This window comes from Bos taurus, chromosome 3 (genome assembly GCF_002263795.3).
Source record: "Bos taurus isolate L1 Dominette 01449 registration number 42190680 breed Hereford chromosome 3, ARS-UCD2.0, whole genome shotgun sequence".
Lineage (NCBI taxonomy): Eukaryota > Metazoa > Chordata > Mammalia > Artiodactyla > Bovidae > Bos > Bos taurus.
This window is the reverse complement of record NC_037330.1, coordinates 110331997-110358997: the sequence shown is the minus strand read 5'-3', so window position 1 is coordinate 110358997 and position 27001 is coordinate 110331997. Positions and strand designations below refer to the sequence as shown.

At 36.4% G+C, this 27001-nt stretch overlaps 1 protein-coding gene across 10 annotated transcripts in view; it reads left to right on the top strand.

Annotated features, from left to right (window-relative positions):
- The window catches only part of ZMYM4 (zinc finger MYM-type containing 4), a 164687-nt gene that overhangs the window by 132456 nt on the left and 5230 nt on the right, over positions 1-27001 (top strand). For all 10 annotated transcript variants that reach the window (XM_002686481.7, XM_024990230.2, XM_024990229.2 and 7 more), the window contains 5 exons: positions 3544-3715; positions 3900-3995; positions 6209-6360; positions 14979-15090; positions 16529-16777. In XM_002686481.7, coding sequence (XP_002686527.1) covers positions 3544-3715; positions 3900-3995; positions 6209-6360; positions 14979-15090; positions 16529-16777 — 781 coding nt within the window. The remainder of the gene's footprint in view (positions 1-3543; positions 3716-3899; positions 3996-6208; positions 6361-14978; positions 15091-16528; positions 16778-27001) is intronic.

Genomic DNA, 27001 nt, shown 5'->3' with positions numbered 1-27001 from the left:
GCAGACTTTCATGACTCTTCCCAATTTTAACGAGTTCAGCCTTGCAATGTTAAATACAATGTTAGCTGTATACTTCCTGTTGTTGTTGTTCAGTTGCTCAGTCATGTCTGATTCATTTCAACTTTATGGACTGCAGCACACCAGGCTTCCCTGTCCTTCACCATCAGAGTTTGCTCAAACTCATGTCCATTGAGTTGATGATGCCATCCAACCATCTCATCCTCTGTTGTTCGCTTCTCCTGCTGCCTTCAGTCTTTCCCAGCATCAGTTTTTTTAAATGAGTCAGCTCTTCACATCAGATGGCCAGAGTAACTAGAGCTTCAGCATCAGTCCTTCCAGTGAATATTCACTGGATTGATTTCCTTTAGGGTTGATTTCCTTTAGGATTGATTGGTTTACTCTCCTTGCTGTTCAAAGAACTCTCAAGAGTCTTATCCAGCACCACAGTTTGAAGGCATCAGTTCTTTGGCACTCAGCCATTTTTATTGCCCAGCTCTCACATCCATACATGACCACTAAAAAAATCACAGCTTTGACTAGACGGACCTTTGTAGGCAAAGTAATGTCTCTGCTTTTTAATATGCTATCTAGGTGATCATAGCTTTTCTCCCAAAGAGCAAACATCTTTTAATTTCATGGCTGCAGTCACCGTCCACGGTGATTTTGGTGCCCAAGAAAATAAAGTCGGTCACTGTTTCCTTTGTTTCCCCATCTGTTTACCATGAAGTGATGGGACCAGATACCACGATCTTAGTTTTTGAATGTTGAGATTTAAGCCAGCTTTTTCACTCTCCTCTTTCACCTTTATCAAGAGGCTCTTTAATTCCTCTTTGCCTTCTGCCATAAGGGGGGTGTCATCTGCATATCTGAAATTATTGATATTTCTCTCCACAAGCTTGATTGTAGCTTGCGCTTCATCCAGGCCAGCATTCTGCATATAAGTTGAATAAGCAGGGTGACAGTATACAGCTTTGACATGCTCCTTTCCCAGTTTGGAACCAGTCCATTGTTCTATGTCTGGTTCACTGTTGCTTCTTGACCTCCATACAGGTTTCTTGTAGATGACAGTCTTTCTCATAGATGACCTCTATCAAGCTCAGGAAGTTTTCTTCTGATTTACTCAGCTTTTGTGATTGTGTTTTGAACTTTGTCAGGTGATCTCTTGAGATGATCATCTGATTTTTCTTTTGTAAGTCTTTTTAAATGGTGAAATACATTGATTTTTTTCAGTGATAAACTTAACTTTGCATTTATAGGATGAACACTACTCTCTTTTGATGTTTTTATATTTATGTATATTGCTGAATTGAGTTTGCTGGTATAAGTTTTTAAGTATGTCAGTTTAAAAGATCTATTGATGTGTCAGTCAGTCATTTCAGTCGCTCAGTCGTGTCCAGCTCTTTGCGACCCTGTGAATCGCAGCACACCAGGCCTCCCTGTCCAGCACCAACTTCCAGAGTTTACCCAAACTCATGTTCATCGAGTCAGTGATGCCATCCAGCCATCTCATCCTCTGTCATCCCCTTCTCCTCCTGCCCCCAATCCCTCCCACCATCAGGGTCTTTTCCAATGAGTCAACTCTTCGCATGAGGTGGCCAAAGTACTGGAGTTTCAGCTTTAGCACAGTCCTTCCAGTGAATACCCAGGACTGATCTCCTTTAGAATGGACTGGTTGGATCTCCTTGCAGTCCAAGGGACTCTCAAGAGTCTTCTCCAACACCACAGTTCAAAAGCATCAATTCTTCGGTGCTCAGCTTTCTTCACAGTCCAACTCTCACATCCATACATGACCACAGCAAAAACCATAGCCTTGACTAGACGGACCTTTGTTGGCAAAGTAGTGTCTCTGCTTTTGAATATGCTATCTAGGTTGGTCATAACTTTCCTTCCAAGGAGTAAGTGTCTTTTAATTTCATGGCTGCAGTCACCATCTGCAGTGATTTTGGAGCCCAAAAAAATAAAGTCTGATACTGTTTTCATCGTTTCCCCATCTACTTCCCATGAAGTGATGGGACCAGATGCCATGATCTTCGTTTTCTGAACGTTGAGCTTTAAGCCAACTTTTTAACTCTCCTCTTTCACTTTCATCAAGAGGCTTTTTAGTTCCTCTTCACTTTCTGCCATAAGGGTGGTGTCATCTGCATATCTGAGGTTATTGGTATTTCTCCCGGAAATCTTGGTTCCAGCTTGTGCTTCTTCCAGCCCAGCGTTTCTCATGATGTACTCTGCGTAGAAGTTAAATAAGCAGGGTGACAATATACAGCCTTGATGTATTCCTTTTCCTATTTGGAACCAGTCTGTTGTTCCATGTCCAGTTCTAACTGTTGCTTGCTGACCTGCATACAGGTTTCTCAAGAGGCAGGTCAGGCGGTCTGGTGTTGATGTGTAGTTTTCTTGTAATGACTTTATCTGCCCTTGCTGGCAGGATAATAGTGATGTAAAGTGAGTTACTGTTCCTCTTCTGTTTTCTGAAATACAATTTATATAGTTACTTTTATTCTTGGGTAGACTTCAGCAGTGATGTCATCTGGGTCTGGAATTTTTTTGTGGGAAGGTTTTAAAATATAATTTGAATTCCTCTGGCTGTTTACATTATCTATGTCTTCAACAGCAAGCTTTGTTAGTTTGTATCTTTCAAGAAATTTGTTCAGTTTTTCTAAGCTGTCTAGTTTATTGTCATAATGATGTTCACAGTTTTCTTTTGTTACCCTTTATTTTGTCTGTGGAATCAGGTGTTGATAATTTGTGTCTTTTGTCTTATCTCTATAATCATTCTGGCTAGAGATTTATCCATTTTTTTAACCTTTTAAAATTACCAGCTTTTTTGTCTTACTAATCTTTTCCTCTGTTTTTTAATTTGTTTTTGCTCTTATTTTTTTTTTACTAATTTGAGTTTTAATGTAGTCTTTATTCTAGTTTCTTAACATAGGAGCTAGCTTATTGATTTCAGACTTTCTTCTCATATAAGCATTTTAATAGATATAAATATCCTTATAAGCACTGCTTAGCATTATTACATAAATTTTGATATGTTTTGTTTTCATTTTTACTTAAATTCAAAATATTCTCTAATTGCATTTTTGATTTCTTAACATGTGTTGGTTAATTCTTTTATGGATTTTTCTAATGTTATTCTCTTATTGTTTTATAGCTGAATTCCATTGTAGTTAGGGAGTTGATTGAGGGTTGTTTTATAGCCATCTGTTCATCTATTCCATTAAATAGACCTGAATGTAATAACTGTTACTCATACCTCATACCTCATTTTGTAATTCTAGTATCTGGAAAATAGTAAATAAATACTCAAATATTATTGATTATTACAGTATTATTTTCTACACTTCAGTTTTCTCTTTTTTTTCTCCTGTGGATAGGATTAGATAACTTCTAAAACTCTTTCTAGCTATAAGAACTCTGAATCTCAGGGATGTAATACTCAGTTCCATTTTCTGTAAATTTATGCCCATTCTATGTTTACGAACCATGATTCTTAAAGATCCAAAACTAAATTTATATTCTGTAAATTTTTGGAAATTCTTACAGGGACGGAAGAAGTCTATAGTATCTGTGGAGCCCAGGAGTCTTATTCAAGGAGCCTTTCAAGGGTGCTCAGTGTCTGGGATGACATTGAAATACATGTATGGGGTAAACGCCTGGAGGAACTGGGTTCAGTGGAAAAATGCCAAGGAAGAGCAGGGGGACCTGAAGTGTGGCGGTAAATATGTGGCGTGAATTTGTGTCTTGATTTAGGGGTGGGAGGAATACGGATTAATAAATCCATAAACCTACTCAAAGGGGATGAATGCTAGGTCAGAAATCCCATAAAACTTTGATTTTGGTTTGCTTAATTTTTTTTGGATCTTTATTTAAACTTCTCATTTACTTTTCTTTTCATGCAGGAGTTGAACATGCCTCATCTAGCCCGTGTTCTGACCCATTAGGAAGTACTCAAGAGCATGCACTCTCTCAAGAATCTTCAGAGCCAGGCTGTAAAGGTAAAATACTTATCTCCTTATGATCTGAATTGCTTGTAATATCATCGTTGATTTTAAATTTATAAATGGAAATTTAAAATTCTTTAAAATTTGAAGTTTATGTTTAAAAAGCGAAATTAATCTCCACTCTCAGTTTTAAAGAACTTGTTATTAAGGGAAGGTTATTATCTTCAGATCATGAGTTTCTTATACAAATATAAGAAATTTTGTGACTTTTTCTAACACTGTGCAAGTGACTCAAATCTCTCTTTTTTGAGTCCTGTATCTGTAGAATAACCCGTGTGGAGCCCAGTGTAACACTTCATTATTGTTGTTTTTAAGACAAGTACCTGGGAAAGCCTTGCTGTTTCTACAGTTTCTCTCATCAAGGAGCTGTATGTGATTGACCATGTTTGCAGGTTTCACATGTGGTGCCAAGAAATTTGGAACCCAATCAGCAGTTCAAATAGAGCAACACTGTGTTATTTTAGAACCCTAATCATTAGATTTCTTCTTTCCAGGATTTTGTTTTATGTTCTAAATTTTGTTTTCAGTTTGTGTTCTGCTTTTTAATTTTGTTTATATATCATTTGTATATTATTTTATGAAGTCTTTGTGGAATGAGATAGGGCAGAATGCATGAGTATGTAACTAAACTTTTCACCCATTTCCAACTGTACCTTCTCTCTGATACCTGGGTGACTGCATGTATTCTTGGCTTCACCTCAGTTTACCCTCATTGGAGCAGTTAGTTGCTGCTGTGGTCTGTGACTGACTTACTGAGTTCCCACAGATCAAGTGTAATCTCTCTGCTTCAGAGTGATGTAAAAATGCTCAACGTCATGGGGGTTTACTAGGCCTTTCAGTTTGCACTTTGAGCCACAACATTTTTGAGAAAGAAGGAGGAGGGGTAGTGAGAATGGAGAAGTAACATGGTGTTAGACTGCCAGGCCCAAGTAGTAGCCACACAGGATGCCTACTCATTTCTACTGCTCACTCTTCCAGATAAATACTTACTGTATTTATCTGCCATGTATCAGGCATGGTGGTACGTATTCAGGTAAAAAGGTCAAACATGGTCCTTGCCCTCATGAATGACCTGTTTAAATTTGCACTCAGGGAAGCTTGAGTGTGCCATTGGAAACATGTAGTCTTTTCTACATGCAGAAAAGCAGGAACTGGAAAGGGTGTTTTAACTCATCCCACAGTGTGGACCAGTCTGTTACCGTAAGATCTCTAAAAATCAAATTAGATAACGCTCCTGCCTAAAACTAATTCAGGTCATATGTGCGTGTGCTCATTTGCTCTATGTCCAACTCTTTGTAACACTGTGGACTATAGGCCACCAGTCTCCTCTGTCCGTGGAATTTTCCTGGCAAGAATACTGGAGTGAGTTGCCATTTCCTCCTCCAGAGATCTTCCTGACCCAGGAAATAAACCCACGTCTCCTGTGTCTATTGCTTTGATGGGAGGATCCTTTACCCCTGAGACACCTGGGAAGCAATTCAATTCTTAGTTGTCTTCAAAATCTTAATATATATATATGAGGCTTACCATGATCTGCCCTCTTTACTTTTCTCCTATATTCCTAAGTCCCCAAACCCTTTCACTTTTGTGGCTGAGCACACACTGTATTTTCCAGCATTTTCAAAAGCATGAAGTTGTTAATATGTAATCTGAAATGTACTTTATTCAAATAAATACGACTTAAAGTTAAATAGCATTCCTTTTACAGATATCTTCCGAGCCTTTAATATATTAAAACATACTGTGAATTCTTCATAGGCAGATATAATATACTGCTGTTTTCCAAATTTATCAGATCTTAGAAACCCAGTTTTATTGAGCTTTCGCAGGGTTAGTATTTTGTGGAATATACTTTGGGAAATCTTTTTATATCCTCAAGTTGAAATTCTTAATCTACGTGTTTAATTCTTCTCCACCTTTCACATCTTCTGGAATCTAACATGACTCTTCACTATTAGATGGCCTTTATTTGTTTTCATAGAATTTTACTTAAATAAGACATTTTATTTAAATGTTACATCAAATGTGCTGAATTATCTTTATTTCTTTAAAAAAGCCTTGAGATGAGTATCTGTCTTTAATCCATGTATTCACTAGTGTATACCACTATACCTGGGGCAGTGTAGTCAGTGTTTATTTAGTGAATTGAGTAATGTTATTATTTTTCTTATAAGTTAGTATTTCAGATGTTTTCTACCTTTCCACAGTCCGCTCTATCAAGCTGAAGGAAGATATTCTGTCCTGCACTTTTGCTGAGTTGAGTTTAGGCTTATGCCAGTTTATTCAAGAAGTGCGGAGACCAAATGGTGAAAAATATGATCCAGACAGTATCTTATACTTGTGCCTTGGAATTCAGCAGGTATGAAATCAGTTATGTAAACTATTGCATTTTTAATAATTCTGGTAGAACTTGTAAATTAAGCTGAGAAAGTATTGTATGTATTGTCTGTTTGGTATTGCTCCTATACTCTCTTCTTAATGAACCACTGATCCTGATTTAAAAGTCTGAGTCACGTAAAGCTTTTATAAGTTTAATTGAGACTGTTAGAGTAATAGAAATTGAAGTTGGTTCATTTTATTGCTAAATGGACAAAAAAGGCCTAATAGCAATTCACAAAAGAAGTGAGATAGGTGACTCTGTGTATATATGTATGAATTTACATGAATTTCGTAGTCTCATTTAAACTTTAAATTCACATTAGAATAGATATGTCAATATTTATCTATCACATTAGCAAAAATCAAAAAATTATAATACTCATTGTTGATATGAGTTCTGTGAGATGGAGGTTCACCTTCATGCTGCTGCTGCTGCTAAGTCACTTCAGTCATGTCCAACTCTGTGCGACCCCATAGACGGCAGCTTACCAGGCTCCCCCGTCCCTGGGATTCTCCAGGCAAGAACACGGAGTGGGTTGCCATTTCCTTCTCCAATGCATGAAAGTGAAAAGAGAAAGTGAAGTCGCTTAGTCGTGTCCGACTCTTCGCAACCCCATAGACTGCAGCCTACCAGGCTCCTCTGTCCATGGGATTTTCCAGGCAAGAGTACTGGAGTAGGGTGCCATTGCCTTCTCCAAAATACATTATTAATTTATCTTGAAAGTGAAAGTGAAGTCGCTCAGTCGTGTCCGACTCTTAGCGACCCTGTGGATTTCGGCCCACCAGTCTCCTCCATCCATGGGATTTTCCAGGCAAGAGTGCTGGAGTGGGGTGCCATTGCCTTCTCCTCACCTTCATAGTTGATGATAATTAGTACATAGTTTGTAAAAAGCAGTTTTGAGCGTATGGTTCAGGAATACTTTTGAATGTTCATATTATTTCACCAATGATTCATTTTTGGGGAATCTCTCAAAAGTCTGAAGTTCAGACATCATTGCCTAGAACTGGAGATCACCTCAGTGTCCACCAAAGTAAAGTATAGTATATTTATAAAGTTACATATTATGCCCCCAATAAAAATGGTTTACAAAGTGACTTCTGCTGCTGCTGCCGCTAAGTCGCTTTAGTCGTGTCCGACTTTGTGCGACCCCATAGATGGCAGCCCACCAGGCTCCCCCGTCCCTGGGATTCTCCAGGCAAGAACACTGGAGTGGGTTGCCATTTCCTTCTCCAATGCATGAAAGTGAAAAGTGAAAGTGAAGTCGCTCAGTCTTGTCTGACCCTCAGTGACCCCATGGACTGCAGCCCACCAGGCTTCTCTGTCCACGGGATTTTCCAGGCAAGAGTACTGGAGTGGGGGTGCCATTGCCTTCTCCAAAGTGACTTCTAGTAACATAAAAATCTTAATACTAAAGCATTAATGAGCAAAGTAAGAATGTATGTGTATCACTATATTTTAACATAGTGGTTTATAAGCCATTCACATAAATAACATACTAAAATGAAATATATGAAAAGTATTTATAGTGGTTATTATCTTGGAGTGATGGGACTCTGAATGTAATTGATTATTTTTTCTCTATTTGCCAAATTTTATTCCCTTTGTATTTCAGGGGGTATTATTTAGTCATTTATTTGTTGTTAAAGTTTCATTTTTTAATTATAAAAGTAGTATGGGCTCAGTTAACTGTTAAAACAGTAAACGAAGGCATAATAAGAAAAGTTAATCTGTCCATTCCCACTCCCTGAGGTAATCAGTGTTTGCAGTATGATATGTGACCTGTATCTTCTTTTTTTGTAATTTTTATTGTAGTGTTGTTGACTTATCTCATTATCTTCTATGCAATATATGTTTATACATGTGTATAGATGTTTAACAGTTTTTTTTTGCTTAGTTTTTTCAAAATGGGGCCTATACTATACCCACTTTTTGTAGCTTACTATTCTCAATCTGTGTATCCCTTGAGATGAATATAAATCAAATTCCTTGCTTTAAAAAAGAAAGTCACATAATATTGCAGAATATGAACATAATATTTAGTCAGCCTTTCCTCTTTTATATATTCAGGAGTTTCTCCCTCCTCTTCTCTTACTCTTGCAAACCGTGCTTCAGTAAATATTTTGTTTGCAAACCTAATGAACTGGTGCTTTTATTTCTAGGTTAAAGTATATATTTTTCTAATTATAAGATATTTTCAGATTACTTTCCAGGATAATTATGGTAGCTTATGGTTTTACCAGCAGTGTGATGCCTGTTTCTTGAATCCTCTTTACCAGTCCTCTTTCTAATGTTTATTATTCTGATGGAATTTTTAAAAATGTTAACTTGTGGATCCAATATGTGTTTTTCCAATTTTGTGAAGTAAAATGTCTTTATGTTGGTCATTTGGATTTTTCCTCCTGATCTGTAGGGTCTCTCTTATATTAGGGATATTGATTCTAATATGAGATTAAATTTTTCTAGTGTATTTTTGTCTTTTGGTTTTTAGGTATGTTTTACTAAAGGTTTTCATTTTTATATAGTCCAGTATGGATATATTTCCCTTTGTAGTTCCTGTATTTTCCATGTTGCTTAGAATGGTCTTTGTACTTAAATATTTAAATTCTCTTCAATTTCTAAAATATTTGGAGTTTTTTAGATCGACATTGTTAATATATCTGAAATTCATTTTTATGCATGAAATAAGTATGTTGCTGATGAATAACATATCTGAAGTGTAGCTGGTTATGCAAGCAGCTACATGGAATCAAAATGGCACCTGTTACTTAATAAGTTTCCCTTATATTTTGATCCAGTTTCTAGGTGGTAAAATATATTTTTAAAAGTCACATATAAGAGGACTTCTATGGATTCTTTCAGCAAAATTTGAGAACCTTCTATGTGTGTCAACATGCATTTTGCTTAGGTAAAAATCGCAAAGATTCTGGACACACTTTGTTTGGAGTTTATAATATGAAGAATCTAAAGAACATTTCCTAATTTTATTAATACATATGTCAGGAAATAAGATGTTTTTAGTATTTATTAATAATCTAATGATATGAATATAATCAAAACATATGTACTCATTGCTAGGAATTTCAATAAAAAACGTTTGAGTACTTTACATGTAGACACTCTGCTATATGTATTCTATTTGTGAGGTGAATCATAAACCTGTTACGTTTTTTCCTAGTATATTTCTCGTTATTTGTTTATATTAATAAATGACTTTCTGTAACAATTCTATAGGTTAACAAATTCTCAGATGACTTATAGAAAGTAAGTAATTACAAACTTGTTAGCAATTTTGGCAAGAAATAAACTTTCGTTAACCTATAACTTATTCCTTATAGGGAATTTTAAAAGTTTACTTACGTTTACATCTCAAGTTTGTTTCCTTTTTTATTTTTTCCTCATTATAAACATATGGTTATGCTATAAAAGTTGGCATTATAAACATGGTTATGCTTAAAAGTTGGCTTAAAACTCACCATTCAGAAGACTAAGATCGTGGCATCCGGTCCCATCACTTCATGGAAGATAGACAGGGAAACAGTGAGAGTGAGTGATAGACTTCAGAGCACTGCAGATGGTGCCGCCACCATGAAGTTAAAAGACACTTGCTCCGTGGAAGAAAAGCTGTGACTACCTGGACAGCATTAAAAAGCAGCATATTACTTTGCCAACAAAGGTCCGTCTAGTCCAAGCTATGATTTTTCCAGTAGTCATGTATGGAGGTGAGAGTTGGACTATAAAGAAAGCTGAGCTCCAAAGAATTGATGCTTTTGAACTGTGGTTTTGGAGAAGACTCTTTTGAGAGTCCCTTGGACTGCAAGGAGATCCAACCAGTCCACCCTAAAGGAAATCAGTCCTGAATATTCATTGGAAGGACTGCTGCTGAAGCTGAAACTCCAGTACTTTGGCCTCCTGATGCAAAGTACTGACTTATTGGAAAAGACCCTGTTGCTGGAGGAGAAGGAGACAACAGAGGATGAGATGGTTGGATGGCATCACCAACTCGATGGACATGAGTTTGAGTAAGCTCCGGGAGTTAGTAATAGACCGGGAAGCCTGGCGTGCTGCAGTCCATGGGGTCACAAAGAGTCAGACATGACTGAGCAACTGAACTGAACTGAACTGGTGCTAATTGTAAAGAGTTTTGAAAATACATAAGCATGTAAAACAACAGCTTTAATATCAATGCCTTGACCACCATTGTTAACGTTCTCTAGGAGGGGTAATTGGCAAAAGAAACAGTCAAGTAACAGAAGAAAATCAAAAGATTGCTAATAGATAAAATGTATCAGGAATATTTAACAATCATTTACTTTGTATGCCATATTTTAATATAAGCCCATTTCATATATTAACTTACATAATTGTTAGTGTACACTTATGATGTATAAGAACTAATATCATTTTCTGCTGAAGAATCTGAGGCACAGTGAGTTAAATAACTTGCCTAAGGTCTTAAAGGTAGTAAGTGGCAGGGCCAAGGTGTGAAGTGAACGCAGGTAGCTCAGCTTTAGGGTCCGTGTTATGATTACTGTGTCGGGCTGCCTCTCTAATATAAAATAGTGGTCAGCTGTAATCAGCGAAAATTTTCACCTATCAGATGGATTAAAAAACTTGAAAGATTGAGAAGTTTGATAATACTAAGTATTAGTGAAGACACGTGCACTGTTGGAGGCCTTTTCAGAGGGCAAGTTGACAGTGACTATTTTAAAACTTGAAGTGCATATAGATTGTTCAGTCTAGCAAATCTATTGATCAGTATCTTTCCCACAAAGAAATTACTACAATTACCTAGAAAAACACATAATAGTGTTTTCATTGTAATGTTTTTAACAGCAAAAAACTAGAAACCACCTTAGTGTTCATGAAATGATTCAATTAAATATAGTACATCCATACTATTAAATATCAAACAGTAGTTTTAAAGGAATGAATTGGTTCTGTAACTTCTATATGTTTTGACATGGAAAACTTTTGGAGACGTACATTTTGAAAAGTAACTTGAAAAATTGTATGTGTAGTATTTATAGTATGGTAAAATACATATAAAATTTACCATTTTAAAGTATATAATTCATTACATTCATGATGTTGTACAACCATCATCACTATCTTGTTCTAAAATTTTATTTCTCTAAAGGGAAACCTCTTACCCATTATGCTTTCACTTCTTACCTCCTCCATCTAGTCCTTGGCAACCATAAATCTGCTTTCTGTCTCTATGGGTTTGCCTATTCTAGATGTTTCATGTAAGTGGAAAGTTACAGTTTATGGACTTTGATGCCTTGGTTCTTTCACTTAACACGATGTTTTCAAAGATCATCCATTTTGTAATATGAATCAGTACTTTGTTCCCGTTTATGGTTGAATTATTCTGTTGTTGGAAAAGTGTTGATAGACATTTGAGTGCTGTCTATCTTTTGGCTGCTCTGAATAGTGAGTGCTGCTATGAGCATTCATATATGTTTTTGTTTGAACACCCATTTTGATGTCTTTTGGGTACTATATGCCTAGGAGTGGAATTCTAGAGTCAAATGGTAACTCTTTAGCTTGTTGAGGAACCACCAAACCATTTTCCAAGATGACTGCACCATTTTACATCCCCAGCAGCAACTTCTGAGTATTACATTATCTCCATATACTTGTAAACCCTTGTTAATATCCTTAAGAAAAAAATAGCCATCTGATGGGTGTGAGGTGGTATTCTATTGTGATTTTGATTTGCTTTTCCCTAATGACTAATGACACTGAGCATTTTTTCATGTACGAAGCCATTTGTATAGTCTCTTCAGGGAAAATGTCCAAATCTTTTGCCTGTTTTAAAACTGAGTAGTTTGCTTGTTATTGAGTTGTAGAATCTCTTTTTATAGTCTGGATAGTAAACTTCTATTTGATTTGTGGTTCAAATATTTTTTTTCCAGTTCTCTGGGTTTTCTTTTCAGTTTCATATACTTTCTTGTACTTTCATTTTTAATTTTGATAAAGTTCAGTTCATTTTTTCTGTTGTGGCTTGTTCTTTTGGTGATATATCTAAAGAATCCATTGGGAAGTTCAAGTTCATTAAGATTTGCTTGTGTTTTCTTCTAAAAGTTTTATGGTCTTAGCTCTTATGTTTAAGTCAGTGGACCGGTGTTTAGATCCTCTGTTTTGAATGATTATTCTATCAGGTGAGCCACCAGGACTTCCCTGGTGGCTCAGATGGTAAAGAATCTGCCTGCAGTGCAGGAGATCTGGGTTCAATCCCTGAGTCGGGAAGATACCCTGGAGAAGAAAATGGCAATCCGTTCCAGTATTCTTACCTGGGAAATTCCATGACAGAGGAGCCTGGCAGGCTACAGTCCATGGGGTCACAAAGGGTCAGACACAACTAAGTGATTAACACAGGGATATATTGAATTAGGGATAACTGGATATGTGGATATCCAGTTCTCCTGGCATCATTTGTTGAAGAGTCTGCTCTTCATTCATTGATCTTGACATCCTTGCCAAAAATCATTTGACTAAATGTGTATGTGCTTATTTTACACTCTCAGTTTTTAATACTTTTTGGTCATATGAGTATTCTTGTGGCAATACACACTGTTTTGATTACTGTAGCTTTGTAGCAAATTTTGAAATTGGGAAATGTGATTCCTCAAGATTCTTTTGACTATATTCCTTACAATTTCATAATAGTTTTAGGATTGACTTTTCCATTTCTTCAAAAAAGAAAATCTGAACCTTTGGGATTTTGATAGGATTGCATTGAATCTGTAGTTTACTTTGGGGAGTATTGGTATTGTAATAATACTGTCTCTAGATCCATAAATACAAGATGTTTTTCTTAGGTCTTTAATTTCAGAAGTTCTATATAGTTTTAAGTGTGTAAATGTGTATCTCCTTGGTTAAATTTATTCTTCTCAAGTATTTTATTTCTGATACTGTTGTAAATGGAATTTTCTTAATATTCTCTTTGGATTGTTGATTGCAACTGATTTTATGTTGCTTGTATTCTGCAGCTTTATTGAGTTAATTTATTAGCTCTAATTATTTTTTTGTGGACTCTAGAATTTTCTATATATAGGTTCGTGTCACTGCAAATAGAGATAGTTTTACTTCTTCCTCTTCTATTTCAATGCTTTTTATTTCTTTTTCTTGTCTGGTTACTCTGGCTAGGATTTCCTATCCAGTGTTGAATAGAAGTGGCATTTTTATCTCGTTCCTGATCTAAGGGAGAAGTGATTTTTTTTAATATTTCTTTTTATTTTATTGATATATTTATTTGGTTGCTCTCAGTCTTAGTTGAGGCATGGGAACTCTTAGTTGCAGCATGTAGGATCTAAATAATTCCCTGACCAGAGATTGAACCCGAGCCCCATGCATTAGGACCATGGAATCTTAGCCACTGGACCACCAGCGAAGTCCAGTGATTTTTTTTTTTAACCCATGTATTTTATATGTACTTATATTTGAGTTACTGTATAAAAACTCAACTCTATATATTCATAAAGAAAAATTTTTTAAAGATTGATAGTTGATTGTTGATAGTAGTTGCTTTTGAGTAATAAGTCTGAACGTACTTTTCTTCCACCTTTTCTATATTTTAAACTCTTTTCATAATGAGATATAATATTTTTAAGTTGTAAAAATAACTTTATTAAAATAAAAAGGAAATGAATACTTTTCAACAACAAAACTGTAATCTGGCAATATGATCATAAATTGCCTTTAAAGAGACCTGTAAAAGTGTACATTGAAATGGTATATAATCTTTATTAGCCAGAATAATACTTAAGTGGAAATAAAAATTTACAGCAAGTCATACATAGATCAAGAAAGCAGGAAACCAACATAGCCATAGATAAATGTTTAAAATACTAGATCTTTAAGACACCAAGATTTTTAGGTTATAATTATGCTACTTTGTGTTCTTCTCATATTCTACTGATTTTATTTCTCTGAGTGATTTCATCTGACCTCACCTGCACCCTCAAAATAGTTAATAGTAATTTACTCAAGCTATTGCTTGTTTCCTCTCTGAAATGATTCTTGATGGTTATAATTAGCATAATTTTATGTCCTGTAATTAGACTTGAACTTTGTGAAGGCTGGCTTGTGGGGCAGAGAGTTGAGAGCTGTGGTTAGAAGCCTCCAAATAAATAGTTTGACAGTTTCAGTACCCTCGGGTCACCTGACACTAGCTAACTGTATTATTTTCAGGAAATGATCTTATAACCAGATTCAAAAGCAAACAAACTTCTAAGAGTACATCTCAGATGCTGAGAATTAAAAAATGATTTGAGAAATATGAATTAAGAACAGTGTTTAGTATATCAGTTTTATTAAGTGACTGAAAGGTACTGATTTATTATTATTATTTTAAATAATTGTTTTTAAAAGGAAATGTAAAACTTTACCTTACAAGCTCAGTGGTCAAGATAATGTTAATTCATGTGCAAAGGATCTTTAGCTTGAATTCTTCTGTTTTGACTGTATCCTTAAAATATTTCTCAGTATTGTAAGGACAGAAACTAAGGGTAAACTATATTCCTAAACATATATTTTTTACATTTTATGTTTTCTTTGTATCAACATATGTGTTTCCATTTTTTCTCTTGTAGTACCTGTTTGAAAATGGTAGAATAGATAACATTTTTACTGAGCCCTATTCCAGATTTATGATTGAACTTACCAAACTCTTGAAAATATGGGAACCTACAATACTTCCTAATGGTAGGATGATTATATTTTGATTCTTTTCATGATATGCCTTCTTAAATTGCTTAATTTTTATGCTTATCTTTTGTAAATTGTTCCTTTTATATTTGTCTTGACTTATATTTGGACTTTTGAGGAGAAAATCTTTGGTTTATTATCAGTTACTTAATAAAACTATATCTTGCATATAGCACATGAAGAGATAATGACTACTCGATATAAAAAAATAACTAAAGGCTACATTTACTTTTTAGAAACCATTTTTGATATGGTAGTATTGGTAAAGTTGTACACTATACCAGTAGCTGCCACATATACTACTTTTAGACTCTGTTAGCAGTAGATCTTCTTCAGTATTTTGAAAAAAGTACCCTGAACTTGTTAAGAGAGTTAAGTCTTCATCCTTGAATTGTCTATGACCATATGTCTTTGGACAAGCCCCTAATTCACTCCTGCTCTCATGCTCCTTGCCTGTGAATGGAGAGGTTGAATGTAATGCCCAGAAATGTGGTCCCCTTCTTTTGGGCTACAGAGAACCTATGAAGCATTAAAAGGAATACAGTGGCATGATGCATTTAGCTTTTAAAGGAGGAGCTAAGAACCTGTATTTGGAAGTAACAAATAATGTATTCGTGGGCAGTCTCCCAAGAATAGAATGAGAGGTGGTAACAAAGAGGATTGGGGAGAGAACATTAGGAAAGACCTGAGTTTAACGGATATCATGAGGAAGCTGTGTTTAAAAGTATACTAATTTTAATTCTTCTGACCTGTGCTTTTCAGGAAAAATACAGATAAACTATTGTGAAGTAATTTCTCTTAATATAAGTTTTAAATAGGAGCTGCTTTCTAATGTTGTTAGCCAAATAAAACTGAAGCAGTTAACAGTAAGCATAATGATCTCAAACAAGAGTCTGCTAACTGCACCTCATGGTTGGATCTGGCCTCTTGCCTGTTTCTATATAGTTTATCAGCTAAAAATATTTTTTTACATTTCTAAATAGTTGGGGGAAATTAAATTATATTTTGTGACATGGGAAAATTGCATGAGAATCAAATTTGTTTCTATAAATAAAATTTATAAATAGCCATACCTATTTGTTTCTGTATTGTCTATACTTCCTTATCTTTCACAACAACAAAGTTGTTCAGAGCCCTTATGGCCCACAATGCTTAATATACTTATCATCTGGCTCTTCACAGGAAAAATTTACCATGCCCTGGTCTAAAATAACAATAGATTAAAACTGTTTTAGCGGAGTGCTCACTATGTTTGTTTCACTGGAATCATCTGCCCTTTTTTTTGCAGTGCTTTTCTATTTTTATGTATGAGGAAGAGGGACAAAGAGGAGCAATCAGTGTTCTCCTTAGTATCCTCCTGTCTGAGAATTAAAGAAATTACGTAGTCCCTTTTAGCAGGAGCTTAGTGCTGTTTCTTTTCCCCTGTTCTGTTCAGGTTACATGTTCTCTCGCATTGAAGAAGAGCATTTGTGGGAGTGCAAACAGCTGGGCGCTTACTCACCAATCGTCCTCTTGAACACCCTCCTTTTCTTCAATACCAAATACTTTCAACTACGGAATGTTACTGAGCACTTGCAGCTTTCTTTTGCCCATGTGATGAGGCGGACGAGGACGCTGAAGTACAGCACCAAGATGACATATCTGAGGTTCTTCCCACCTTCACAGAAACAAGAGTCGGAACCAGGTGTGGCAGAGTTTTCAAGATTTCTTTCTTTTTTAATTGAAATATAGTTGATGTACAATATTATGTTCGTTTCAGGTGTGTAACATAATGACTTGACATTTAAATACGTTATGAAATGATCACCACTATAAGTCTAGTAACCATCTGTCACCATACAAAGTTATTACAGTAGTATTGGCTGTATTCTGTATGCTGCATATTACCTCCTCATGACTTATTTATTTTATAACTGGAATCTCATACCTCTTAATACCCTTCACCTAATTACCCCCACCCCTCTTGCCTTTGGCATCCACCAGTTTGTTCTCTGTAGCTGTGAGTCTATTTCTGTTTTGTCTGTTAGTTAATTTTTTTAGATTATACATACAGATAAAATCATATGGTATTTTTCTTTTTCTCACTGACTTTTTTCACTTAGCATAGCACACTCTGTCTTTTCACAAATGGCAAGATTATATTCTTTTTTATAGCTGAATGAATTAATCCTTCTATTGATGGACACATCCATATTTTGGCTATTGTCAGTAATGCTGTATTGGACATAGGGGTGCATTTATATCTTTTTGAATTAGTGTTTTTGTTTCCTTTGGGTAAAAAATACCCAGAAGCGGAATTGCTGGACCATATGGTAGCTCTGTTTTCGGTTTTTGAGGACGCTGTGTGCTGTTTTCCACAGGGGCTGCACCAGTGCACACTCTGACCAGCAGTGCGCAGGGCTCCCTTGTCCCTTTCATGATAGTCGTTCTGGTAGATATGAGATGATATCTTGTTGTGGGTTTTGACTTGCATTTTCCTGATGACTAGTCATGTGGAACATCTTTCCATTTGTCTGTTGGCAGCTTGTATGTCCCTTTTGGAAAAATGTCTATTTAGATCCTCTGCCCATTTTTTAATTGCATTTTTTATATTGAGTTTTCTGAGTTTTTGTATGATTTGTTTGTTAACCCCTTTCCAGATGTATACTTTGCAAATATCCTTACCCATTCAGTAAGCTGCCTTTTCATTTTGTGGCATTTCCTTTGCCATGCAGAATCTTTTAAGTTTGATTTGGCCCCAGTTGTTTATTTTTGCTTTGTTGTCTTCATCTGATGAGACAGCGCCAAAAAAATATTATTAACACCAATGTCAGAGTTTCCTGCCGGTGTTTTCCTCTAGGAGTCTTATGGTTTCAGGTCTACATGTAAGTCTTTAATCCATTTTGAGTTTAATTTTGTACATGGTGTGAAAAAGTGGTTCACTTCCATTCTTTTCCACGTAGCTGTCTGGTTTTCCCAGTCCATTTGTTTTAGAGTCTGTCTTTGCCCATTGTGTGTTCTTGCTTTCTTGGTCATGCATTGATCGTCAAAGGGTTGGTTTATGTCTGGTGTATCTGTTCTGTCCCACTGATTCGTGTCTCTGTCTTCACACCACTACCATACTGTTATGATCATTGTGGCTTTGGGTATACAGTTGAAGCTTAAGCCAGCCAGTTGAAAATCTGCATATAACTTTACAGTCAGCCCTCCTCATTTACCATTTCATGTCTGCAGATTCAAAAGCCATGTATTGTGTGTATTTATTGAAAAAAATCCATGTATGAGTAGATCCATATAGTTCAAACTTGTGTTTTTAAGAAACAATGGTAGTTTGAAGTCAGGAAGTGTGAACCTCCAGCTTTGTACTTATTCAAGATACCTTTGGCCATTTGTGGTATTTTGTGAGTTCATTTAAATTTTAGAATTACTTGCTTTATCTTTGTGAAAAATGCAAATGGTATTTTGTTCAGTTCAGTCACTCAGTCATGTCCGACTCTTTTCAACCCCATGAATTGCAACACGCCAGGCCTCCCTGTCCATCACCAACTCCTGGGGTTCACTCAAACTCATGCCCATCGAGTCGGTGATGCCATTCAGCCATCTCATCCTTTGTTGTCCCCTTCTCCTCCTGCCCCCAAATCCCTCCCAGCATCAGTGTGTTTTTCCAGTGAGTCAACTCTGCGCGTGAGGTGGCCAAAGTATTGGAGTTTCAGCTTTAGCATCAGTCCTTCCAAAGAACACCCAGGACTGATCTCCTTTAAAATGGACTGGTTGGATCTCCATGCAGTCCAAGGGACTCTCAAGAGTCTTCTCCAACACCACAGTTCAAAAGCATCAATTCTTCAGCGCTCAGCTTTCTTCACAGTCCAACCCTCACGTCCATACATAACCACTGGAAAAACCATAGCCTTGACTAGACGGACCTTTGTTGGCAAAGTAATGTCTCTGCTTTTGAATATGCTATCTAGGTTGGTCATAACTTTCCTTCCAAGGAGTAAGTGTCTTTTAATTTCATGGCTGCAGTCACCATCTGCAGTGATTTTGGAGCCCCAAAAAATAAAGTCTGATACTGTTTTCACTGTTGCCCCATCTATTTCCCATGAAGTGATGGGACCAGATGCCATGATCTTCGTTTTTTGAATGTTGAGCTTTAAGCCAACTTTTTCACTCTCTTCTTTGACTTTCATCAAGAGGCTTTTTAGTTCCTCTTCACTTTCTGCCATAAGGGTGGTGTCATCTGCATATCTGAGGTTATTGGTATTTCTCCCGGAAATCTTGGTTCCAGCTTGTGCTTCTTCCAGCCCAGCGTTTCTCGTGATGTACTCTGCATAGAAGTTAAATAAGCAGGGTGATAATATACAGCCTTGACGTACTCCTTTTCCTATTTGGAACCAGTCTGTTCTATGTCCAGTTCTAACTGTTGCTTCCTGACCTGCATACAAGTTTCTCAAGAGGCAGGTCAAGTGGTCTGGTATTTCCGTCTCTTTCAGGATTTTCCACAGTTTATTGTGATCCACACAGTCAAAGGCTTTGGCATATTCAGTAAAGCAGAAATAGATGTTTTTCTGGAACTGTCTTCCGTTTTTGATGATTGAGCAGATGTTGGCAATTTGATTGCTGGTTCCTCTGCCTTTTGAAAAACCAGTATTTTGTTAGGGATTGCATTCAATCTGTCAGTTATTTTGGAATAGACATTTTAACACTGTTCTTTCAGTCTATGAGCATGGTGTATCTTCCAATTTATTTGTATCTTTTTATAGTTTTTAGAGTACAGGTCTTTCACCTCTTTGGTTAAATTTCATCCTAGGTATTTTATTATTTTCGATGTAGTTGTAAATGGGATTGTTTTCTTAATTTCTGTTTCTGATAGATTGTTATGAGTGTATAGAAATCTGAAATATTTCTACATGTTTTGTATCCTGTAAAATGTATTTACTAGAATTGATTTATTCTTACAATTTTTTGGTAGTGTCTTTAGAATTTTCTATATATAGTATATCTGCAGGTAGTGATGGTTTTACTTCTTCTTTTCCAGTTTGAATTTTTAAAAATATTTTTTGTAACCTGTGATGTGTCTTTTAGTATTATTTTAAAAATATGTATTTATTTTATTTATTTGGCTCCTCCAGGTCTTAGTTGTGGCACCTGGCATCTTCGATCTTCATTGTGGCATACAGAATCTTTAATTGTTGCAAATGTGGCATCTAATTCCCTGACAAAAGATTGAACCTGGGTCCCCTGCATTGGGAGCATGGAATCTTAGCCACTGGACCGCCAGCAAAGTTCTTGATTTTTAAAAATTTCCTTTTCTTGTTTGATTGCTTAGGACTTTGTAGATTGCCTCGGTCTTTGTAGGATTGCCATGGCTAGGATTTCATCCAATACTATGTTGAATAAAACGGTCAGGAGTGACCATCTTGTCTTATTCTCCAACTTAGAGAAAATTTATTCAGCTTTTCACCATTGGGTATAATGTTAGTTGTGAGTTTATCATATATCACATTTATTGTGTGGGTATCTTCCGTCTGTAGCTGCTTTGTTGAGTTTTTATCAGAAATGGATGTTGAATTTTTTTCAAAAGCCTTTTCTGCATCTGCTGAGATTACCTTATGCTTTTTATCCTTCATTTTCTTAATGTGGTGTATTATGTTGATTTGTGAATATTGAATCATTCTTGTATCCCTGGGATAAATCCCATTTGTTCATGGATATGATCCTTTTAATGTATGGTTGAATTCAGTTTGCTCATATCTTGTTGAGGATCAGTGATATTGGCGTGTCATTTTATTTCTTTTTCTGGTGTCTTTGGTTTTGGTATCAGGGTTCTGCTGGCCATGTAGAATGAGTTTGCAAGAGTTACTTCCTCTCCTGTTTTGGAATAGTTTGAGAAGGATAGGTATTAACTCTTACCTAAATGTTTGGTAAACTCATTTGTGAAGCCATCTGGCTCCAGGTTTTGTTTTTTGAGAGTTTTATGATTATTGATTCAGTTTTATTATTGGTGATTGGTCTGTTCATGTTTTCTATTTCTTGCCTGATTTAGTCAGATAGTATGTTTCTAAGAATTTATCCATTTTTTCCCCTAGGTTGTCTAATTTGTTGGCATAGAACTGTTCACGGTAATCTCTTGTGATCCATTGTGTTTCTGTGGTGTCAATTGTAACTTCTGTTTGAATTTTCATTTTATTTATTTGAGCCCTCTCTTTTTGTTTTTGATGAATCTGGTTAGTTTTATTCATCTTTTCAAAGAACAGGTTCTCTTCTATTTTTTTGTTTCTATTTTATGTATTTTCACTTTTGATCTTTATTATTACTTCCTTTACTAACTGGTTTTCGGCTGTTCTTTTTCTAGTTCCTTTAGGTATAAAGTTAGATTATTTGAGTTTTTTGTTTCCTATGGTAGACCTATATCACTATAAACGTCCCTCTTAGAACTGTTTTTGCTGCAGCTGATAGATTTTTGTCTCAAAGTACGTGTTTTTTTTTAAATTTCCTCGTTGATTTCTTCAGTGATCCGTTGATTGTTCACTAGCATGTTGTTTGGACTCCACATATTTGTTTTTTCCAGTGTTTTCCTTTTAGTTGCTGTCCAGTGTGATAGCATTATGGTTGGGAAAGATGCTTAGTATGATTTCAGCTTTGGGGTGACAGAGGATGAGATGGTTGGATGGCATCACTGACTCAGAGGACATGAGTTTGAGCAAACTCCGGGAGATAGTGAAAGACAGGGAAGCCTGGTTTGCTGCAGTCCATAAGGTCATAGAATCAGACATGACTTGGCAACTGAATACCACAAACTTATTGAGATTTGTTCTGTGGTCTGATGTGATGTATCTGGAGAATGTTCCATGTGTACTTGAATATTATTTTGTTTGGGGATGGAACATACTGTTTATTAAGTTCATCTGGTCAAATGTGTCCTTTAAGGCCAGTGTTTCCTTATTGATGTGTCCATTGATATAAATGGGATGTTAGAGTCCCCCTGCTGTTGTGGTATTATTGTCACTACCTCCTTTTGTGTCTGTTAATATTTGCTTATTATTGTATTTAGGTACTCCTGTGTAGGATGCATACACACATACAAGTGTTTTGTATTATTGTTGAAACGTTCCCTTTATCGTTATGCAGGGTCCTTCTTCCATCTTTGTTTTAAAGTCTCTTTAGTCTAATGTAAAGTACTGCTACCCCAGCTTTCTGTTTCCGTTTCCATGGGATATCTTTTGCTTTTCCCTTGCTTTCAGTCTGTGTGTCTTTAGGTCTGAAGTGAGTCTCTAATATGCAGCATATATATGGATCTTATTTTGGTATCCATTCAGGCACCCTGTGTCTTTAGATTGCAGCATTTAGTTGATTTACATGTAAAGTAGTTATTGCTATGTACAGGACAGGGAAGCCTGGCATGCTGCAGTCCACAGGGTCACAGAGTCCAACACAACTTAATGACTGAACAACAAAAATGTATTTATTACCATTTAAAAATTTTTATGATTGTATTCACGTCTGTTTCTTTTCTTCTTGCTCTCTTCCCTTGCAGTTTGATTACTATTTAGTTTTGTTTGTATTCTTTTTTCTTTTTCGTGTGTGTATCTGTTATTTGGTTTTGGTTAGTGGTTATCATGAGGCTCTTATATAACAACTTATGTATATAGCAGTCTATTTTCAGTTGATGGTTGCTTAAGTTTGTGTGTGTTCTAAAAGCACTACATTTTTACTCTCACCACCCCACCCCATCTTTTATGTTTTGACAAATTTTATTTTTTTAATGTTGTATTTTCTTTAATAGTTATAGATTATTTGATCTTACTACTTTTATAATCTTCATACTAGCTGCATAGATGGTTGAGTCACTACCTTTAGTATGTGCTTGCCTTTACATTGAGTTTTTTTCTTCCATAATTTTCATATTTCAAGTAATGGCCTTCTTTTTATGTTCAAAGAAGTCCCTTGAACATTTGTTGTAGGGTCAGTTTTGTAATGATAAACTCTTTAACTTCTGCTTGTTTGGGAAACTTGATTTCACCTTTAGTTCTGAATGATAATCTTGACAGAGTATTCTCAGTTGTAAATTTTTTCCTTTAACCATTTTGAATACCTCATGCCACTGCCTTCTGGCTTTAAAGTTTCTGCTGAAAAGTCAGCTGATGGTCTTGTGGGGGCTCCTCTGTATGTAAGTAGTTATTTCTCTCTTTTGCTCAGTCATGTCTGACTCTTTGCAACCCTGTGGACTGCAGCACACCAGGCTTCCGTGTCCTTCACCATCTCCCAGAGCTTGCTCGAACTCACGTCCATTGAGTCAGTGATGCCATCCAGCCATCTCGTCCTCTGTCACCCCTTTCTTCTCCTTGCTGCTTTAAATATTCTCTATCTTTAACTTTTGACATTTTAGTTATAATGTGCCTCAGTGTAGGTTTCTTTGCATTCATCTTGTTTGGGACTCTCCATTTCCTGGAATTGGATGACTTTATACTTTTTCAAGTTAGTGAAGTTTTCAGCCAGTTTTTTCTTCAAATAGATTTTGTTTCTTTCCTGCCTTCTTTGGGAATCCTTAGTTTTTGCCTATTTTATTTGGAAAAATTCCTTTGTCTCTTCAATATTCCTAGCTCTCTGCGTTTGTTTCTATGTACTAGATAGATCAGCCACATCTGCCAGCCTTTAAAGGGTGACTTTATGTAAAAGGGCTGCATGCACCCTTCTCTGTGGTTAGGCCATGATGGCTGTAGGTTTACTGGTGTGCAGGACTGGACCCTGACAAAGCTGGCTATAATGGTGAGTTGTGACCGTTGAAGGCAGTATGGTTTGCAAGGCCATCTCCTAGGGTGGAGCTGCTTTGGAGGGGCTCTAGTGCTGGCCAGAGCCATTTGCTAGGTGTAGTAGTATAGCTTTGGAGGAGCGTCAGCTTGGATGGATCTACAGGTGAGCCTGGGATGAGATGGGGAGAGTCAAACTGGCACCCACCAGCCCTGGACCAAGTAGGCGTAGTTCCTCAGTGGCTACAGAACCAGAGAAAATTATAAAAGTCCCTGGCTCTGCTGCACACACCCTAAAATCAGTCAGTGACTCTCCTTCACATATGACCCAGGTCCTCTTCAAACTGCTGCCTCTGGGACTTGGGGCAAGAGAGTTTTTGCATGTGCTCTTTAAGTTTTAGTTTCCTACAGACCTCTGGATGTAAGTCCCACTGGTTTTCAAATCCAGGTGTTATGGGGGTTTGTTGGCTTATCTCTCTGGTGCTGATTCCCCCTCGGCTGGGGAGCCGGAGTTCGATGCGGAGTTTGGACACTTTGCTCCTCAGGAGGACCTCTGCAGCTGTGATGTCCTCTCTGCCTGTGGGTCCTGGCCAGATACCATTTCTGCCTCTCTTACCCATCTTAATGGTGATTTTCTTTTTATCTTTAGTTGAGGAAAATCTTTTGTGCTGGTCTTCAGGTCTTTCTCAAGGATAGCTGCTCTGTGAATAGTTGTAGTTTTGGTGTGTTCATGGAAAGAGATGAGCCCAGGATCTTCCTACTCTTGCATCTTGTCCCCTCCTTGTAAGATTTCTATTTGAAATCTTATTAGTATTCAGATAGACACTTATTAGAGAAGAGGAATTGCAAATTCTAGACATGGAAGAGTATAGCTTTAGTTTAACATTTAAATGCTTTACTCTATTGTTAGGGTCATATTAAAGGCTTGACTTAAAATTAGAAGAATCAGTTGCTTCAGTATGCTTTTATTGGTGGGCTATTTTGGTGGAGGGGAGTGGTTGCCATGTTGCATGGCTTGTGGGATCTTAGTTCCCTGACCAGGATTCAAACTCATGCCCGCTTCAGTACAGAGTATTAATCACTTAAAAGTCCTCTTTTATTGTCATTTAAATTAGACATTCTAATTTAATTCATTAGGGATGTAACCCAGATAATCTTCAGTTTAAAACTTTGCAAGAAATTGAAATATACAGCCAAGATTGGGGATCATTGATTTAGAGGCAACAGATGGGTCAATTACTAGTTAAAAGAAACTTGCATAACTTTTAAATCTAGTGTTTCTAAAAGTTTCGGGGGTTTTGACCAGAGTACTCCATTTTAGTTAACTCATTATTGACCACAGGATTTTTGTAGAAACTAACACCTGTGGCTGGTGGTTTTTATTTTGACCAGCCCGGTATTAATTCTGTTATTTCACTAACGCTTTGTGGGTTCTTGATTCAGTAGTTACACTTGACACACCTGTGAAGTCTTCTAATTTTCTTGAAATGTTGTCTTTAGTCCTCTCTCCTGTAGAAGCAGAGGTACATTCTCTAGCACTATGAGTTTCCCTGTATGTATCAGAATCAATCACTACGGCCTTTTGTCTTATTTTTTTCCTAATATTCGCATTGTTTGAATCAGAACTATATTTTGAAGAACTATCATCTTCCAAGACACTAGTATATATGTCACTTGGAAAATCAGAGAAAGTACCTGTATAAAATTCACCAAAAAATTCTTCTTTACTCAAAAATTTTCAATGTGTCAGTTTTGAAAATTTTATGTTAATATACACAAGGCTGGTACAAAAACCTAATGGAGCAAAACGTGAATGATAACAATCCTAAGTTACATAATGAATCCTTGGTCAGTTTTAAACTCTTAACAGCTTCACCTGGTGATGTTAATTGTATCACTCTCTAAAAATGTGTTGATATGTCTCTAGTCAATAATATGTTAACGCTGTAAAATTCTGAGGGAACTTAAACCTGTCCTAGAGTATACTGCCGTCATACACAGTAGAAAAATATCAGCAGTGACTGTTTTATTAGAAGGTTTATGATCTTGCATTCTAAAAAATCTGTTAATAATTTGTTATTAATATTTAAAAATTAATGTTATTATAGAACTAGAAATTATTTTGAACAGAATTGCAAGTTCTGAAATTCCCAAAACCAAGCTGTTATTTCCTTGAGATAAGAGTGAAGTATATATTTTGAATGTAAGAATTTTAAATTACTGAAACTAGAATCTGTAAAGAATAATTGTGATGTTCATCTTGTATTTACTTTTTTCTCAGTTGCTCGTTTACTTTAGAAAATACTAAGATTATCTTGCTTTTTCCACCATGCATTCATACCCTCGTATGTTTTGTTTATATATAGCCCACTTTATGCTCTTAATGGATATTAATTCAGTGACTTCCCTTGTGGCCCAGTACCTAAGAATCCACGCTCCCAACGCAGGGGTTGCAGATGTGATCCCTGGTTGGGGAACTAGATCTCACGTGCCATGGCTAAAGCGTTCACGTGCCACAGCTAAAGATTCCACATGTTGCAACTAAGACCTGGTTCTGCCAAATAAATAAAAATAGATAACTTTAAAAATTTATATTAATTCAAGGAGGTAGAGACAATGGGACAACATTTCCCTGTTTTCTGATTAGGTGCTTGACCAGATTGGTAGTAAATTTAGCTTCTTTTATGAATGAGCAGCTAGCATATTTTCTATTTAGTCTCTAAGTGGAAAACTGGATGACATATGCCTAATTCAGAACTAATACGGGAAGCTGGGGAAATTTTTGGATCAGTTGTTAAAAGCAGATATGACAAAAGAAGAAGAAAACCTTTTTTCCTTCGGGTTTCCAGATCCACCTAGTGTTCTCTTGAAGTTTGAATGGAGAAAGTGGGAAGGAAACAGCCTGCTTTCCATGTCTTTACCCTGGCTTCTTTCTGATAACCCTTGGCCTCTGCACAACTCTGCTGGTGAAAAAGGGATTGCTCTTTCCTTATCAAATGGTCAGCTTTACTGAGAATTCTTTTTCTGACAAAAGATTTCACTTCTCATAATACTATAACAAATGAAAGAGACTTAAACAAACGCCCAATGGACACTGGTGTCCTACAGGAGAACTGTTTTCAGAGAAAGAGGTGCCAGCTTCTGTTTTGATCTCTACTATAGGAGAAGAACATGCAGAACCC